Source organism: Pinus tabuliformis, chromosome 5_1 (assembly GCF_031772625.1).
Source record: "Pinus tabuliformis cultivar Carrire ecotype Pingquan chromosome 5_1, CPIR1, whole genome shotgun sequence".
Lineage (NCBI taxonomy): Eukaryota > Viridiplantae > Streptophyta > Pinopsida > Pinales > Pinaceae > Pinus > Pinus tabuliformis.
The window spans coordinates 902973162-902990098 of record NC_142305.1 but is presented as its reverse complement, the minus strand read 5'-3'; the positions used below and the strand labels follow the sequence as shown (position 1 = coordinate 902990098).

Below are 16937 nucleotides of genomic sequence, written 5' to 3'. Positions count from 1 at the left end.
ATTCTTCTTTTATGTTCTTCAAAATTCAGCAAAGAAAGTGAGAGAGATAGTACATTTACAACAGAAGTCAACACTTTGACTTCCCTAGATCTGAGCATAGATCATTTCCTATAACAATGAGATCAGTTGAAGACATTCTGCTTGAACTGATTCTCGTAGTGCTGCCTCTTATTCATTTGCTGCACATTACCGTGTGACACCTTCATGCTGCATCATGCATCATCATGCTGCTCATGATCTCATACATCATGTTGCCCATGATCATTATGCTTCATGCATCATTATGATGCCCATGACTATATTATTTCTTTATTATGCTGAACATTAGAACTGCTTCTCCTTATAGACTGTAACACTGCTTCATCATACTGCTCAATGTGAAGTAATACCACAGTGATCATCACCAAGACTCTGCTACAGGAGTATCCAAAGTTTGTCATCTATCCGAGATAGATATGCCGAGATGCTCAGGCTTCATCCTTTCTTTGCTGCTCTCTCCATACGAGAATACCTTCAATCTACAGGTATGCTGAGAGGGTGACCAACCTTGGTTCTACTACTCCTTAACCCATCCAAGGAGGCAACTTGAACCCTTAGACACATCTCATCTCAATGCGGACCCAATTGTGGCTTCCTTCTACATGACTGCGGCTTCCATGCGTTGATTGTGGCTCCACTTCTCGTGACTGCAGCTCCATGCATTGACAGTGGCTACACCTCAGGACTGCGGCTAAGTGCCTCATGAACAACGTTTATCATGACTGGGTTGATGCGTATATGTGTCTCCACGAGCAGCGTTTATCATTGGCTGCGTTGATGCATATATGTGTCTCCACGAGCAGTGTTTATCATTGACTGCATTGATGCATATATGTGTCTCCACGAGTAGTGTTTATCATTGACTGCGTTGATGCGTATATGTGTCTCCACGCGCAGCGTTTATCATTGACTGCGTTGATGCGTATGTGTCTCCACGAGCAGCGTTTATCATTGACTGCGTTGATGCGTATATGTGTCTCCACGAGCAGCGTTTATCATGACTGCGTTGATGTGTATATGTGTCTTCACGAGCAGCATATCTCTACATGAACTGCGTATAAATGGTGAGTGTAACTACGCTGCCAGATCCACTATACACGGAGCCTAATCTATGATGTCAAATCTTAGGCAGCGGATAGGTACCTACGATTAGGGTTGTATATGTTAGTAGTTCATCACGATGTTTTAGAGCTTCACGTGGTTGGGAGCCTCTTCCTCCTTTTTGCATCTTGATGTCTTTTCCATGACTGGAATTAGGGCATCACTTGAAGACCAGTGTATCACTCTTTTGTGTCTCTCTCTCCTTCACCAAAAACCCAGACGTGGAGAGGAGGAGGCTACACATGAAGAGGTGTGTCTCCCAAATGATTTCAAGTCCTCCATATTTATACTAAAAACGTAGATGATGAATAGACACGTCTATTGGGCTTCTGAGCCTACATAAGATGCTGGCCGACTTAACAATTTGTCCATAACATAAATAAATTCATAACTTCATAAATACTTATCGAAATCGGATGATCTTTAGATCAATCCTACACCTCTCGATGAGAGGGGTTCAATAAAAATATCAGCTGCCATAAATAAGATGACCCACATGGAGTTTGGCCCTAGTTGCCAATTTTAACATATTATTTATAAACAACCCTAATTTATAACATCAATTGGTAATTTTAAGGTAGCATGTGCTTGGGAGCCTATTTAAGAACCATAGTTTTAAAATTCGGTCGTTTCGAAACCAAAACGGCCGAGTTGATCCGTTTTGTTGCCCTCAGGAGTGACTCGGTAGAAGAAACAGCTCGTTTCGAGTCATTTCGGTCGGCCATTTCCATACTAACTCGGCCGAGTCACAAACAGCGGCCGGTAACCCCAGTAAAACAGCGATTTAACAATTTTTTAATGATTTTTTAAGGTGTTTGCTGATTGGTTTGGACTCCAATGTGTTTTATGAATTAGTTAAATGTTATTTGGGGTCCATTTCCCCCTCCCAAACCCTATTTAACACACTCAAATGCTCTCTACTATTGATATGCTATTCAAATTTCATGGTAATGTTAAATTCTTAAAGTAAAAGTGACATTCTCCTTAATCTTCATTTTCATCCTTTTACTTAAATTTTTAACATTACCATGAAATGACTCAGGATGTTTGAGAGTGGTTTCGGCCTCATTGGATTTCATATGGAGAAAGTAGAATTTTAGATTTCATTCAAAATCCAACAGACTTATCAGTTTTTCAGGATTTCAGGATTGGAGGATTGCAATGTTTCCATTGAATGTTGTCATGTATTAGGGTATGGAACTCGTATTTAATCAAGAGCACCAATCCCTCTATGTACCTTGATGTTAGTGACATTGGTTGTCGAACTCCTCTGGGATTTGCTCCCAAACTAGGAGCTTCTGAAAATGTCGCTCCCGCTCCCGTTTTCGCTCTCGCTCCCGTTTTCGCTCCTGCTCCCAAGTAACACTGAGCCAGATGATGTTGGCAACTCTAGCAGTAGCCAATAGTACTGGTCACAGACTTTTATTGTAGAGGCCATTTATAGCCTCCTTGGTTATGTGTTTTTGTTTTGATCTCTATATCATCATCGTTATGTATTGGACAATGCACTGGGTGCCATTTGATATAATGGATATATTCATGAGCCTACTTTGATCATATGTTGTGTTCTATCTATATTCTAATGTTGTGTGTTTGGATACATGAATGAAAATCTTTAAAGTTATGTGTTTTTATAAAAAATAAATATTTAATGTATTTTTTACAACGACCGAGTCATTGAAATCGAGTCGGCCGAGTCGATACCGAGTCGGAGTCGGAGATGGAGTCAACCCTTGGCCGAGTCGGAGTCAGAGTCGGAGTTTTAAAACTATGTTAAGAACTAATTAATCCCTTGAGATTTACCCATAGGGTTCTTCAAACTCGTTACCTTCCAATTACAACTCATTTTACCTAGAGCCCTACTTTATTTAACATTATCCTTAGGTGTTTTATTTAGCAAAACCCTTGGACGGTATTTGATAGGGGTGTACTTAGGTTATCTAATCTCCAAGAACCACTGGGGAAACCTCTCTTGTGAGAATACTATCCAACCACAAAACAGTAAAGGAGCAGTTGATAAGGTGATTGTGGTCATTGATCTTATTGGTGACTGTGGTCAGTAATCTTATTGTTGCCCTTAATCTAGAGTTCTTAGCAAGGCTTTGCACTAAGGCACTAGATTAGAAACCCTAATTTATAACATCAATTGGTAATTTAAAGGTAGCATGTGTTTGGGAACCTATTTAAGAACTAATTAATCCATCGAGATATAATTACGGTTCTTTGAACTTGTTACTTTCGAATTACATTTCATTTCACCTAGAGCCCTACTTTATTGAACATTATCCTTGGGTGTTTTATTTAGCAAAACCCTCGAAGGGTATTTGGCTTGAGTGTACTTGGGTTATCTAATCTCCAAGAACCATTGGGGAAGCCTCTCTTGTGAGAATACTATCCAACCACAAAAGAGTAAAGGAGCAGTTGCTAAGGTGATAGTGGCCACTGCTCTTATTGTTGCCCTTAATCTAAAAGGCTTAAGGAGGCTTTGCATTAAGGCGCTAGATTTTGCAGTAACAGTCTCCACCACTTCCCCAATGTAAACCCAAAATTGATTTCCTCCTCTATAAGACTTTATTGAATAGAGCTTCCTTCCTAGCCTTTGCTTCACCATTGAGGTCACCCAAACTTAACTGCTAATGGATGTCTATACTAGTAGGTACTAATATTTCCTGAGAGTAGGTAAAGCCTGATTGAATAATGTAAAGCAAATACCATCAAACTACAATTTGGAATTTATGTCAACTTACTGCCTCATTAGCAACCAAACATAACTAGATATGCAACAAAAATATTAATCCACTAAAGAAAAGTTAGATAATAAAATCACCAGCATCCAAATTCCCCCTGATTGCAAATCAGTACATAGGTAACCAAATACTCGTGTGACAAATTGGTCCACTGATGCTTAGGAACATGAGGAGTCCCGCTAAAACAGACTAATAGAAGAAAAAAATGGAAATTCCACAGTTCAGTGCTGGAACACCGCAAAGGGTTTGATGTCAAATATTAAAGCCAAAGCACCAATATATGTTAAAAAAAGAATTCAATCATAACAGAGTAGAAGATGTAAGCAGACAGTCACATAAGGACCAGGTCAAAATGCATTCAACCCATAAGTGCCAGATATAAGCAACATCGAAACACTGGACCATGGAAGAACAATTTCTAATACACACACAAGAAATTTAAGCTTCGTCCTCTACCACCATAACACAAGAACCTCATGTTAAGCAACAAAATCACAGCACACTAAAGACCTAAAGGTATATTGCAGCAAGGTCATCTAGTATACTGTATATTCCAAATAGATCATATTATACAAGGGTTTAATACAAACATGGTAAATTCAATATACTCAGCATGCATACACCTTATTCCAAAATTACATCATGCAGCATGCAGTAGAACAACCAAGTTTAATAAGGTTCAATAAAGACAATCTTTAAAATATTTTTACAACCTTAGAGACCCAAATATACATCAACTAATTTCAATGACTAGCATAAAGAAAGATATCTAAATGAGATGTATAAAATGCCATAGAATCCAACATTGTTAGAATTTAATTTTCAAATTCCACCTTTCAAGACAATTTGACATGTACCTCACCCTTGACCATAAGACGGATAACTAAGTGCTTCTTCAAAACAATATCCTGTATCATTCATTTTACATAGCCAAAATTGGTATGACCCTTTTATACTTTTAATAAGCACATTTGGAATATACTAGACGTCCACATGAGGTGGTCTTTAATCATCTTGGTCAATGAAATCAACTTTGCAATCATAATAAGTATAGGAAGTAGGCCCACAATTAAACCTGGCAAAGCTTTCAAAGCTCTCTGAAAAACTTTAATAGCAGAATCCACTGATCCATTCCGTGCATGCCATGTCGCATAGTCATACCAAATATCTGGATAGTGATACAAATACATAAGGCACTGGAAACAAAAGGCATAATCCTTTGTCAGTTTGGCTTGAACTCTAGCATAAGACAATAGAAAGATATCAAAAAGATATTAACCTCAAGTATGAAAAAACATATATAAAAAATTTGAATTTTTATACGGATAGTGATAGAAAAACATAAGGCACCAGAGCAAATACATAAATGTTTGTCAGTATAATAAATACATTATACAATATTGGTTCAATTTTAGCATAAGAAAATAGAAAGATATAAAAGAAAATCATTAATCTTAAATATTAAAAAATGTTTTTAAAAATTTTGAACTTTTACTCCAAACATGTATTCCAAAAAAGACACGGATGTTCTTTTAATCCTGGGCTACATTAAAAGCATTTGAATCATAAAAAGGAAAAGTTTCTTCACCTATGAAGACAAAACATACATGAAGATATTGCACACATAATAGCATCTTTTGACTTGTAAATTAAGTCGACAGTTAGAAGGCAAAAATATCTCATTGAGATCCATCTCGTACATCGTCGTGTAATATTGAACCTCAAGAGTATCACAGTAGAAGCACTGCCAAACTCTTCATTGAACGAGTATGGGTCACTTTGGGATCCCACGGTCCATTATCTCAGATTGGGACAGCAGGTTCCTAAGCAATGCCAAGTCCTGACAGGGTCGGCTCGGTGGATGAAACAAAATGGCTGATCAGTTTGTTACCGAGCTGGCCGAGCCAGTCACCGACTCAGTCCGCTCGATCACCCACGCACATGCACGACCAACGAGGTCTTTTAGGGGGGGAATTGGACCCCACAACCAATTCTAATTTGCTTTAGGGTGATTTTGAGGTCCATTTACCTCTCAAAACCCTATAAAGGCTACCCAACCCCTCTCATTTCCTCACAGCTATCTCATTGCATTTGTGTGAGAATTCGTGAACAGTTTGTGAAGAGTTGGGAAGTTTGTTTTTGGAGCAGCAGTTAGGAGTCTTGGGCAAGCATTGGAGCAGCAGTGAGGAGCTTCTTGGGCATCCATTTGAGCATCATTAAGGAGTTGGTTTGTGTTGGAATTTCTAAGTCTAACTATTAGAAACCCTTTATGTACTTTCTGATTTATTTCTACCTATTTCTGCCTACTTGTTATGTTTAATTAACAAGTTATTTACCATGTAAACATGAAAATAAATACAAGTACATGCTCAACACATTACAGATCATCAACTGAAGGAAAAACAAGCACACAAGTGACATCATTGTTTTTGGACCAATGTCCCTGGAAAAACCCAATGTGGGAAAAACGGTGCAGCTATCTGAGGGTTTTATTATTAAGCAATTTCAGAATACAATCTGGGTGCCAAACCAGCTCACCTAACAGAGAATGCCCTCGACAGTAGAACCTCACAATTGGAGACAGATATCAGCCCCAATCTGTCCCACGAAATCTCCCAGCGTCAACCTCTAAGGTCTGCGTCAGCCTCTCTGGCTCAGCGTCAGCCCAGCGTTAGCCTCTCTGGCCCAGAGTCAGCCTCTCGGGGCTCTGTGTCAACCATGCTGGCCCTCCTCAGGCTCTGCGCAGCTCCTGGCTGCCTCTTTGTGGCCCCTGGATGCTTCTGCATCGCCTCTAGTTGGCTCTGCGTCAACCCTCTCCCGGCTTCTGCGCTGATGCTCCCAGTACTATCTCTGCCTCTCGGCTTCTACGCTGATGCTCCCGATACTATCTCTGCTTCCCGGCTTCTGCGCTGATGCTCCCGGTACTATCTCTGCCTCTATACTATTGTATTCACTGCCCCTCAACTGCAACTCTGATCACTCCTTCGATTTCCTCAGCAAGCCCTGCCCCAAAAAATCTAATTCTTGATCAACTCGATGTGTTCTCCAAGTGACCCTCAAGCCCCCTCTTATACTTTTCTCGTTGACAATTCAACGGCCGAGATTAAGTCCCTAATCAACAGCTAAGATTAACTCTGGCTTGATCCATCTTCCTGCTCTCATTGGTACTCTGATAGAGAGTGGTTAGAGTTGTCCACATTTGATATGCATATGTGTTTCCTCTCACCTGAGGAACCACATGATCCTTTAGACTATCCATCAAAATCCTTTTTACCTTTGCATTATTTTTTGCGAATTCAGCAAGTTCATTTGCAGCAGTAGGAGATACAACCACTTGCCGCACTATGTCCCAAACTATTGCCTCCTCAAACACTGTCTGAGTTTTGTCCTTCCAAATGGCATAGTTGGATATCCCATCCAATTTGTCCTTTATCCTTAAGAACATGGCCATGACTGCTATCCAAAATTTACAAAACCAAGAAAATAGAGAAATGAACTTTCCAACACACCTTCATGTCCCAAAAGTTCAGTCTGTGTGAAATTTCACCTTGTTGTCCCAAAATATTAGTTTGTTGTCCAAACAAGTGATGATAATATCGGCGAGATATCGCAGATAATCGAAAAATATAGCGATATTTTCGGCTCATGATATTTTGGCTCCCGAAAATATCGCGATATTTTTGAGATATCGTCGATATCTCAGCGAAATATCACGCGACGATAGAAAATATCGTCGGGCAAGCTAGGCCACGGCTAGAAAAAGGAAAATTTGTCCTTTTTTTCTTCATTTCTGTTTCCGAGTGTTGGAGAAGGAAGGGGAAGAGTTTTGTGGTGGTTGTCAAGGAGGGAATGAGGATCAAACAGCGATTATCATCACCAACTAAGATTTTTATTTGTTTTGTGCCCTTGGTTTGAATTATTTCACTACAAATGTCAAATATGCCAAAAGCCTTAGACCCTTTTTGGGAGTATGGGGAGCCTGTTGGTGGGGAAAATTGGGCATATATATCATGCAAATTGTGTGGGACCAAGATGTCAGGAGGGGTTACACGATTGAAATAACATCTGGCTATACTCCCTGCACATGATGCAGATGTAATGCCTTGTATGGTTTCTAGTGCGGAGGTTATACAAAAAGCTCTTGAAGCAATTGCTAAACAAGACAAAAAGATAGTTGCAAGGGAGAGGGCACTAGTCTCAGATAGATAGCTGTTAGCTTTATTTGTTTTGCTACATATAAGTTTATAACTCATGATGATGAGATACTTTTATATATGTGATGTTTGTTTGAGTCCTTGATTGGACAATTATCAAGGATCAGTAGGATATGTAATGTTATTTTGTTTGAGTCCTTGCTTGGACAATTATCAGGGATCAGCAGGATTTGGTATCGCCTTTGAAGTTTGATGTATCATTTCTATTTGACATCATATATATCAGTGCTTTCTTCATATTTATGCGCCAATGTGTTTAGTTCATGTTGTTATTGCTTTATATGTCTAAAAATCTGAAAAAACAAAAAAAAAAATGAATATATTATGCATCTTTTATGCTTGTCGATATTTGCCGATATTTTCGCCGATATTGCCAATAATATGTTTTCTGGACCATCGCCGATATTTTTTCGATACCGATATTATCAACGCTGGACCACACTGAGTATGCTGTCCAAAAATTCAGTTTGTTGTCGAAACCACTGTTTGTTGTCCCAAACAACTGTTTGTTGTTCAAACTGCAATTTTCAACCTGTAGCTCTGATACCATGTTGAAATTTGATTGTTAAAAAAAAGTTTTCTGCAATCCCAACCCGATTTTAATTTCACCTTATCACTCCCATTTAGTTAAATGCCCTATCCCATAAACATACATTCAAAATATAGAATTCTGGAAATGAAATTTTTAGATTAAAACACATGGGAATGTCAACACGCGCTGAAAATAAATATGGACATAACCAGACTAGCAACACACATAAAAATACACAGAGATTTTTGGTCTACTTAGAGCTAGGCAAAATCCTTCAATCATCTCTGGGAAAACCTGTTAGAGAGCTCTTCAAATTTATTTAACTTTCAAGTTCAGGAAAAATACATTTGCAGACAAAACAAAACAACAAAAGACAACTTATCTCTTCAACCCAAAACTCCTTGAAAACCATGGCCACTTTGCCTTGATTTTTGTGCCCACTTGAAGCTGAAAATATGTACCATATGGATATGGTTGTATGGACTGTAGTGTACGGACTTCGTACGAACTGTACGGACTTCAGTACTGTTGTACATACTATACGCATTTTTTCTTCAAAAACTTCTCTCGAACAGCGTGCATCTCACAACATTCAATGTTGTTTGTACTGTACCTTTGTGGTCTTCTATGCTTTGATTTCTATGCCATCTTTGCTCAGAAATCACTCCTTCAGCTTGCTACAACAAATTTCTCCTTCAAAACTTTTCTCCAGCTCTCATCTTCCTTTTTCCAATCTACTCATCAAGAATGAATTCAGTCTCTCTTTTCTTTTCCCCCTTTTGTTTCCCTAAATGACTTTTGGGCAACCCTAAGATCCAATGGCTCAGATTCATTTAGATCAAGGGATGAGAATAAATGTGCATTTAATTCTCACTTTCTATTTTTTAACTCACCCATTAAATAAAGTACGCACATTGTACTTTATGTCTAAAGTCAATTTTCACTTTATAATTTAACATTGCCTTTACCACTTATAAAGTCACTTTCACTTTATAAAGTCACACTTGGGAAAAGAATTATTTTGGACGCTTTTCCCTAAGTAGAGACTAACCCATGGGAAACCACTTGTCCAAGGTACATTAAAAATCAACATTTATAGTGGTTCGCATATTATACATTGTGGCTCGCATCTTATACTCAGTGGTTAATTTTATTATCTATGGATCGCATTTTCGTGGTACGGCTCGTATGGCATTTTTGTGGATTACATTTATGTTGTATGGCTCGTATGGCATATCTATGGTTCGCATTTTTGTTGTGGCTCGCACTTTGTGGCCTGAACTCTAGACTCTGTGGCTCGCATTAGTGTGTGATCTATCCATACCAATGTTGCGAACATCTTGATAACTTCCTGATTTTATCTTGAAATCACAATTTTTTGGCATAGCTGGTGTTTGCTGATTTTAAAAGACATTTTTATGGTATCTCGATTTGGCCGATGTCTGCCAATTTTTTACTAATATTTTCCCGGCTTTCCCGACTATTAGGTTTTCCAGACCCTTGCCGATTTTATCCCGATGTCGATGTTTGCAACATTGATCCATACGGACTTCTCTTAATGACTCCTATGTTGCTTGGGCAGTGTTCGATAACAAAAGTAATCTATATAACAGTGACTTGAAGTGATCTATATAGCAGTGACCTTGACGTGAGATAGTGATCTATATGACGTAACAGTAACCTTCTACAGCAGTAAACTATTATGGAAGTGACCTAATGAGTAACTTAAAGTCAATATGGCAGTGGAAGTATATGAACATTGATGTATGATAGCAATATACATGGCAGTGACTCCTATAGTGATGTGTGCAGTGATGGTAAGGCTGCAATAATGATATATGCTAGAGTGACCTTGAGTATTTTTAATGAGAGTGATAACAGTAATTGTTCTAATGGCAATGATGACTTAGTTGTGTAGCAGTGCTTCCTTGATAAAAATGTGTGGCCCATGCTTATGACAGTGACAGTGTGACTATGGCTCTATGACAATGAAGTGATGCCCATGATCATGATATATATGACAGTGATGCTTGCTGCTATATTTATGAGGATCTGGAATGATCCAAGATTGGCCCTAGGTCGCCTAATGTGATTAATGATGATAGTCTCATGTCTCATGATACTTGTATATTGTATCTCAGCTGAACATTTGATGAATATCTAAAAAGAAGAATTTGGTGGGGTTTTCCCTGGTCCCTAACCTAACTTTTGGTGTCTCTATTGTGTATTTTTTTTCTTCTATTGTTCCTTATTGTTTCGCTGCATTATTGATGTTATTGTTCTCTTTACATAATTGCTAATGATGATATGATGTTATTGAGTGAATGTAATGTGTAAATAATGTTTTAAAATGCACTTATCTACAGCAGAGAACAATCTAGCCCTAAAAATTAACAGGTTACCTAAGGTAATTTGTCATAAAGGAATTAGTGTTCACAGTAACTGTGGCTCTATTCTCTTTTCTTTTAATTTTAATATATATACACATGGAGATGATAGTCTCATGTCTCATGGTATATGTATATTGTATCTCAGCTGAACATTTAATGAATATCTAAAAAGAAGAATTTGGTTAGGTTTTCCCCCTTGTGGGGTTTTCCTTGGTCTCTAACCTAAATTTTGGTGTCTCTATTGTGTATTTTTTTTCTTCTGTTGTTCCTTATTGTTTCGCTGCATTTTTGATGTTATTGTTCTCTCTACATAATTGCTAATGATGATATGATGTTATGGAGTGAATGTAATGTGTAAATGATGAAAAAGTTTTAAAATGCAATTATCTACAGCAGAGAACAATCTAGCCCTAAAAATTAACAGGTTACCTAAGGTAATTTGTCACAAAGGAATTAGTGTTCACAGTAACTGTGACTCTATTCTCTTTCATTAATATATATACACATGGAGCAATAGTGATGGGCTGTCTGTTATCACTATAATTCTTATCTATTATAATAGAATCCTTCCTAACCTAAGTCACCGGATTCGTCCTAAACCCCCTGTGAATCTCGAATCCGGCGAATCCGACACAATTCGGTCCGGATTCGTGTCCAAATCACAGGACACGTCGTGTCCGAGGGCGTGTCACGATTTTCAAAAGTGTGTCGCGATTTTCAAAAGCTTGTCGCGATTTTAGGACACGTGTCCGGTTTCCAGGACTCGCTAAGCTCAGCTCGGGAATGAAAAGGGCGTGTTTGCTCATTAAAATTGTCATTTGGCAAGTGATTTGTGTTGTTGGAGCAAGGAGTAAAGCTTCATGATCAAGTCTAGGCCCTAGTATTGATATGATATTCATGGTAATGTTAAATTCTTAAAGTAAAAGTGACATTCTCCTTAATCTTCATTTTCATCCTTTTACTTAAATTTTTAACATTACCATGAAATGACTCAGGATGTTTGAGAGTGGTTCCGGCCTCATTGGATTTCATATGGAGAAAGTAGAATTTTAGATTTCATTCAAAATCCAGCAGACTTAACAGTTTTTCAGGAATTCAGGATTCAATGGATTGCAATGTTTCATTGCATTTTGTCATGTATTAGGGTATGGAACTCGTATTTAATCAAGAGCACCAAACCAAGAGCTTCTGAATATGTCACTCTCGCTCTCGTTTTCGCTCTCGCTCCCCGTTTTCGCTCCCGCTCCCAAGTAACATTGTTCTTGATGATATGTGTCTGGACACCACTGTTGAGTTGGCATTGGCCAACATGGATCTCAATGATCCAGTGCTAGAGCTTGTTAGATTTGATGACTTAGAGGGGTCAACCTCCATACCAGCAGATGCAGAGGCGACTATGGATACAGCGGAGTAGGAGGATGTAGAGGAGAGTAGTGGGGACCATGATGATGGGGGCAGTGATGTTGATTCTGATGTTGATTGATGCCTTGAGGCTTGTATACCTGTAGTTGTTTTATATTTTCTATTTCTATTTGCCATTGGCATTGCACCAACACTACCTATGTAACACATTTTGATTTGATGACTTAATGAGAAAACTACAGTTGTCAGTGTGTTTATCTTACTATCTTGTAGTTGTAAGTTGTCTTTCAGTTATGAATTATGAATCATGATTTAAATTTTTAATAGATTTATCATTTATGTGACCAATACCACTGACATTTATTTGAATTTTGTATGTACTATGCATGCTAATAGCTATAGATGAAGATCTATGTTTGAAATCAATAAATTTGTATCATTAATTAAAATTTGTGTAAGAAATATGATAATATCTAATTTTTAATATATATGTATATTTTTTATATATATATATATATATATATATATTTTAATAAAATAATATATAACGTGTCCTAATGTGTCCTGTTCCGGGGGGTCAGCGTGTCCGAATCCGACACCGCGAATCTCGAATCCTACGTGTCCCGAATCCCCGTGTCAGGTGACTTAGTTCCTAACTATTTGTATTTAACAACAATTTTGTACAATAGAATAATTGTGTATCTGATTACAGAGGTTGTGATGGCACCAACGCTGTTATGTTATGTATTTTTATTGTCTCCATTAATACTCACTGAAATTGTTTTACCAAAATCCAATTGTTGTGCAAAAAATAAATATTAGAAACAACCAAATAATGTGTTTTGGTCAAAAACCAAGATTAGATTGTGGTCAATCTATGGCCAAAGGCCGAATTCTAGACAGTGCCCAAGAGAGGGCTTTAATACCATATAAAATAAAAAATCGTTCATTTACAAAAAAGTATCCAACATAAGAACGAAAGATAGTTGAAATCCATATAGGACAAATAGTTATACATTTAATAATTAAATAAGATAGACAATAGAAATTTGAATGTTTGATACAACACCATATTGCGATATACTTATACACATTGACGAGTTACTATGGTAGATGGGTCATATCCCTTGGTTAAATTTATTACTTCATTTATTGTTATTATTATTTTTCTTTATTTGATGTGTGTGTGTGAGTGTCTGTGTGTTCATTACATAATACAAATAGAAGATTGGAACTACAAACAAGGTTCTCCCCTCTACCACTCAATAAAATTGATATGGTACTAGGTGTGTTGAATGGTTGAGTCGGCACTTATAGCACCAACCTCCAAGAATAATTCATGGAATATAATTGATAAGGACAGAATTATAAATTGTATGGGATTGAAAGTTCCACTGACAAGAAAAGTGACTTATAACTAATAAAAAAGGGCAGGAAATAAAGATTAACATGCAACAATAAAAGCAAGGAAAATCAGAAAATCAATCCAAGACTTCTAAACTAGATTGGAAGAAAGTATCTGACTAAAGAGAATCAAGGTTTCATGTTAAACAACCCTGATAAAATATTTTGAAGTTTGATGTTACAAAGGAACCTCATCAATGCTCCAAACATCAATCAAGTCAAACCCCTACAACCAGATAAAAATGATACCACCAAAAAATCATGCCTAGCTATAGAGAATCCTATTTACTGCACTTGGGGGAAAGAGAATCCTTTGACACGATGGCAATGTAACAAACATATTAACAATGATGATGATGATGATGATTAGGCTAATGAAACATCACGGATCACACACCCCCTCACCTCATGACCAGCCAATGTATATTTATACATCACATGGCTCATTGAAATCATTTATTCGATCTTTTCTTGTATATTTGGCATTTTGACATATAATTCTATAAATTAAATAATAACCAGGGACTAGTTATTTCACCATTGAGTACTAAACAAAATTCAGTTATACCTGCTCATATGTGAATGCAACTCGTTTGCCTGAAGATCCACTATCTATCCTTTGAGGATTCCCCCTGTAAAGAAACAAGAATAGAGATTTGTTGAAGTCTGTCTCTAGGAGCTATGTGATAGCAAAATAATCAGATTATTTACCTCGAACTTAATATCTCATAGAATAGACAGTTGCAAAAGGAAAACAAAGCCCTAAAAGTCAGCATTAACTTGGGATTATAACCAACTACTGAACACTCGAGAACCTTTGAACATAAATACCTAGTGAGCACAAAAATATAGACAGCAAATTTAGTGTTGCAAAATCATATTACCCAAAGTTGATTAAAACAACCAAAAATAGTACTGAAGAAGGATAAGTATTCAATATCCTTATTACTAAAGGCAATGGTAATACAAATACTTAATATTTTGCAAATGTTTCCTCCCAACAGAAGAAAAAATATCTTACAAGTCTGTTGTAATGAAAAAGCTCTTCAATGACCAACAAACTGTCAACCCATGATGCATATTTAATTTGAGAACCGGAAACCTAATATTGGGTAATGATCTCAAAAACACTCCATTTCCAAAGACAAATTGACAAGCTGTAAAATCGTGTGTATTCACCTGCGGTATCATCTAAATTTTAGCATGTAGATGCCAAAGTTGAAATGCTTGCATATGCTGTCAGCTTATCAGACTATCCAACCATAATAAGTTGAGTTTGTCAGTTGGGAAGTAAATGGGTGAATCTCATAATATTTTTTATAAAAAATGTAAGTTGTTGGTAAATACAAAATCATTTACTTCTTGTTAAGAATTTTTTATTTTTTTCTTGTCTTCATCGATTCGTGATGAGTTAGTCCACCTGCACTTGCATTGGGAGCAATGGGTTGTGACCACACCCCTTCAGTCATATCTATGCAAATCAATCTCTCCAAATTTGAAACACTCTAGGTCTGAAGCTTCAGATTGTGCCTCTTTGAAATTCGTTATACAATACACGCCTACATAAAATGGCTATGTAGGTTACAGTGCCTTATTTGATTGTGCTAGCATCCCACCAACTCCTGTGGTTACCTGATATGCACTTGCAAAATTACTTTATCTGTTACGAACAATGGGAACTGGTGCAGTGGCTTCCATGACCCAAAAACCCTGATGTACATTGAGTCCGGTGGGGTGAACTGGTCAAAAACTTATTGTAATGCTTCTTTAGCGCGAGACCTGACAAGCAAGTGAATAATGGTCAAATAGAATTTGGAATAGCAACAAAACAAACCCTTCAACTACTCTTGTGCATGAGCTACATGTTGAGTATCCCACAGCTACTTGCAATACATATGCACTGGTTGAATATCGGGGGCAAGAGTCCATGTCCACCCCATCATTTTGAACTCGCATCTGGCGCATATACAATCAAGTAAGTATGAAGCCATACAAAATTCTGGTTGCTTTCCATCTACTGGAATTTGGGCCTCTGTCACCCTGCCTAGATGGATGCTGCAATGATTTCGGCCCAACTAAATATGACTCCATCTATGATCTTGGGCGTGTGTATACATAAGTGGAACCCAACTCTCCTCAAAGAACTCTATTGTGGCCTTGCCTTAAATTCTGCAGAACATAGCTACAACCACCATCTAATAAGCTAAGTGGAACCCAACTCTCCTCAAAGAACTCTATTGTGACCTTGCCTTAAATTCTGTAGAACATAGCTACAACCATCTAATAAGCTTTTCTGAGAAATTTTGTTTTATATACACCATCAGCCTTGCTCCTAAATTTGTTGGGGTCCTACTGCCAACTCTTTAAAATATCTTTGTTGCTCAAATTGGACTTGTGACACCAGCTCACTAAGAAGGCGACTTGATGTTTAGGCAGTTTATAATACCCACCTATTCGAGGATAAGTGGGTGCAGCGATGTCATTGTTGTGGTCCTTGTGGATGTCTCCGATATCAATGCATTTGATTATCCATTCAATAGTTTCCCTGCATGGAAACACTACTGGATGAGAGGCTACTTTTTGAAACCATAATCTTCTGACATTCTGAGATATATTGATATCTTCCTCTCCCTCAAGGTATTCTCTCCCCGCGAATAGATGATAGATCTCAGATAATGCACATCTACTGAACCTGGGAAATCAAACATATTCATTATAATAGATGAATTAGAAGGCAAAAATAACTTGGTGCACAGAGCAATAAATTAGTGTAGTCTGAGGTTCTGTAATGTGTTGTGGTGCAAGGAAGGAAGTCAGGCTGCTAAGTGAGGTTGCGATGCAATATGGGGATAAATTGTGACACAGCTATATATTGCATCACATGAACTTATCACATGCTGAGCGAGGAGATTGTGTCATGGCGCAAAACTAAAAGTCAAATTATAAAACAGAATTGCGACACGACGCAAGGGTTTGCGATATGGAAATGTGGTGCGTCACAAACTTCTATTGCAGTATCCATAAAGAAGTTGTGTCATGGTGCAACACGCTTAGACTAATAGACAAAACTGCGATGCAATAATGTGTTAAGGCACAATGTGCATGTCGATTTTCTAGTTTAGTCAAGACTAGAGTAGTTTTTCACAAT

At 37.6% G+C, this 16937-nt stretch overlaps 1 protein-coding gene across 1 annotated transcript in view; it reads right to left on the bottom strand.

Moving 5' to 3' along the window:
- CSTF77 (Tetratricopeptide repeat (TPR)-like superfamily protein) overlaps positions 1 to 16937 on the bottom strand; it is a 409448-nt gene that overhangs the window by 201028 nt on the left and 191483 nt on the right. Inside the window, exons 10-11 of the mRNA XM_089430577.1 lie at positions 14358 to 14421; positions 4963 to 5083 (exon numbers count right to left, since the gene is read on the bottom strand). Of these exons, the coding sequence (XP_089286703.1) occupies positions 4963 to 5083; positions 14358 to 14421 (185 nt within the window). The remainder of the gene's footprint in view (positions 1 to 4962; positions 5084 to 14357; positions 14422 to 16937) is intronic.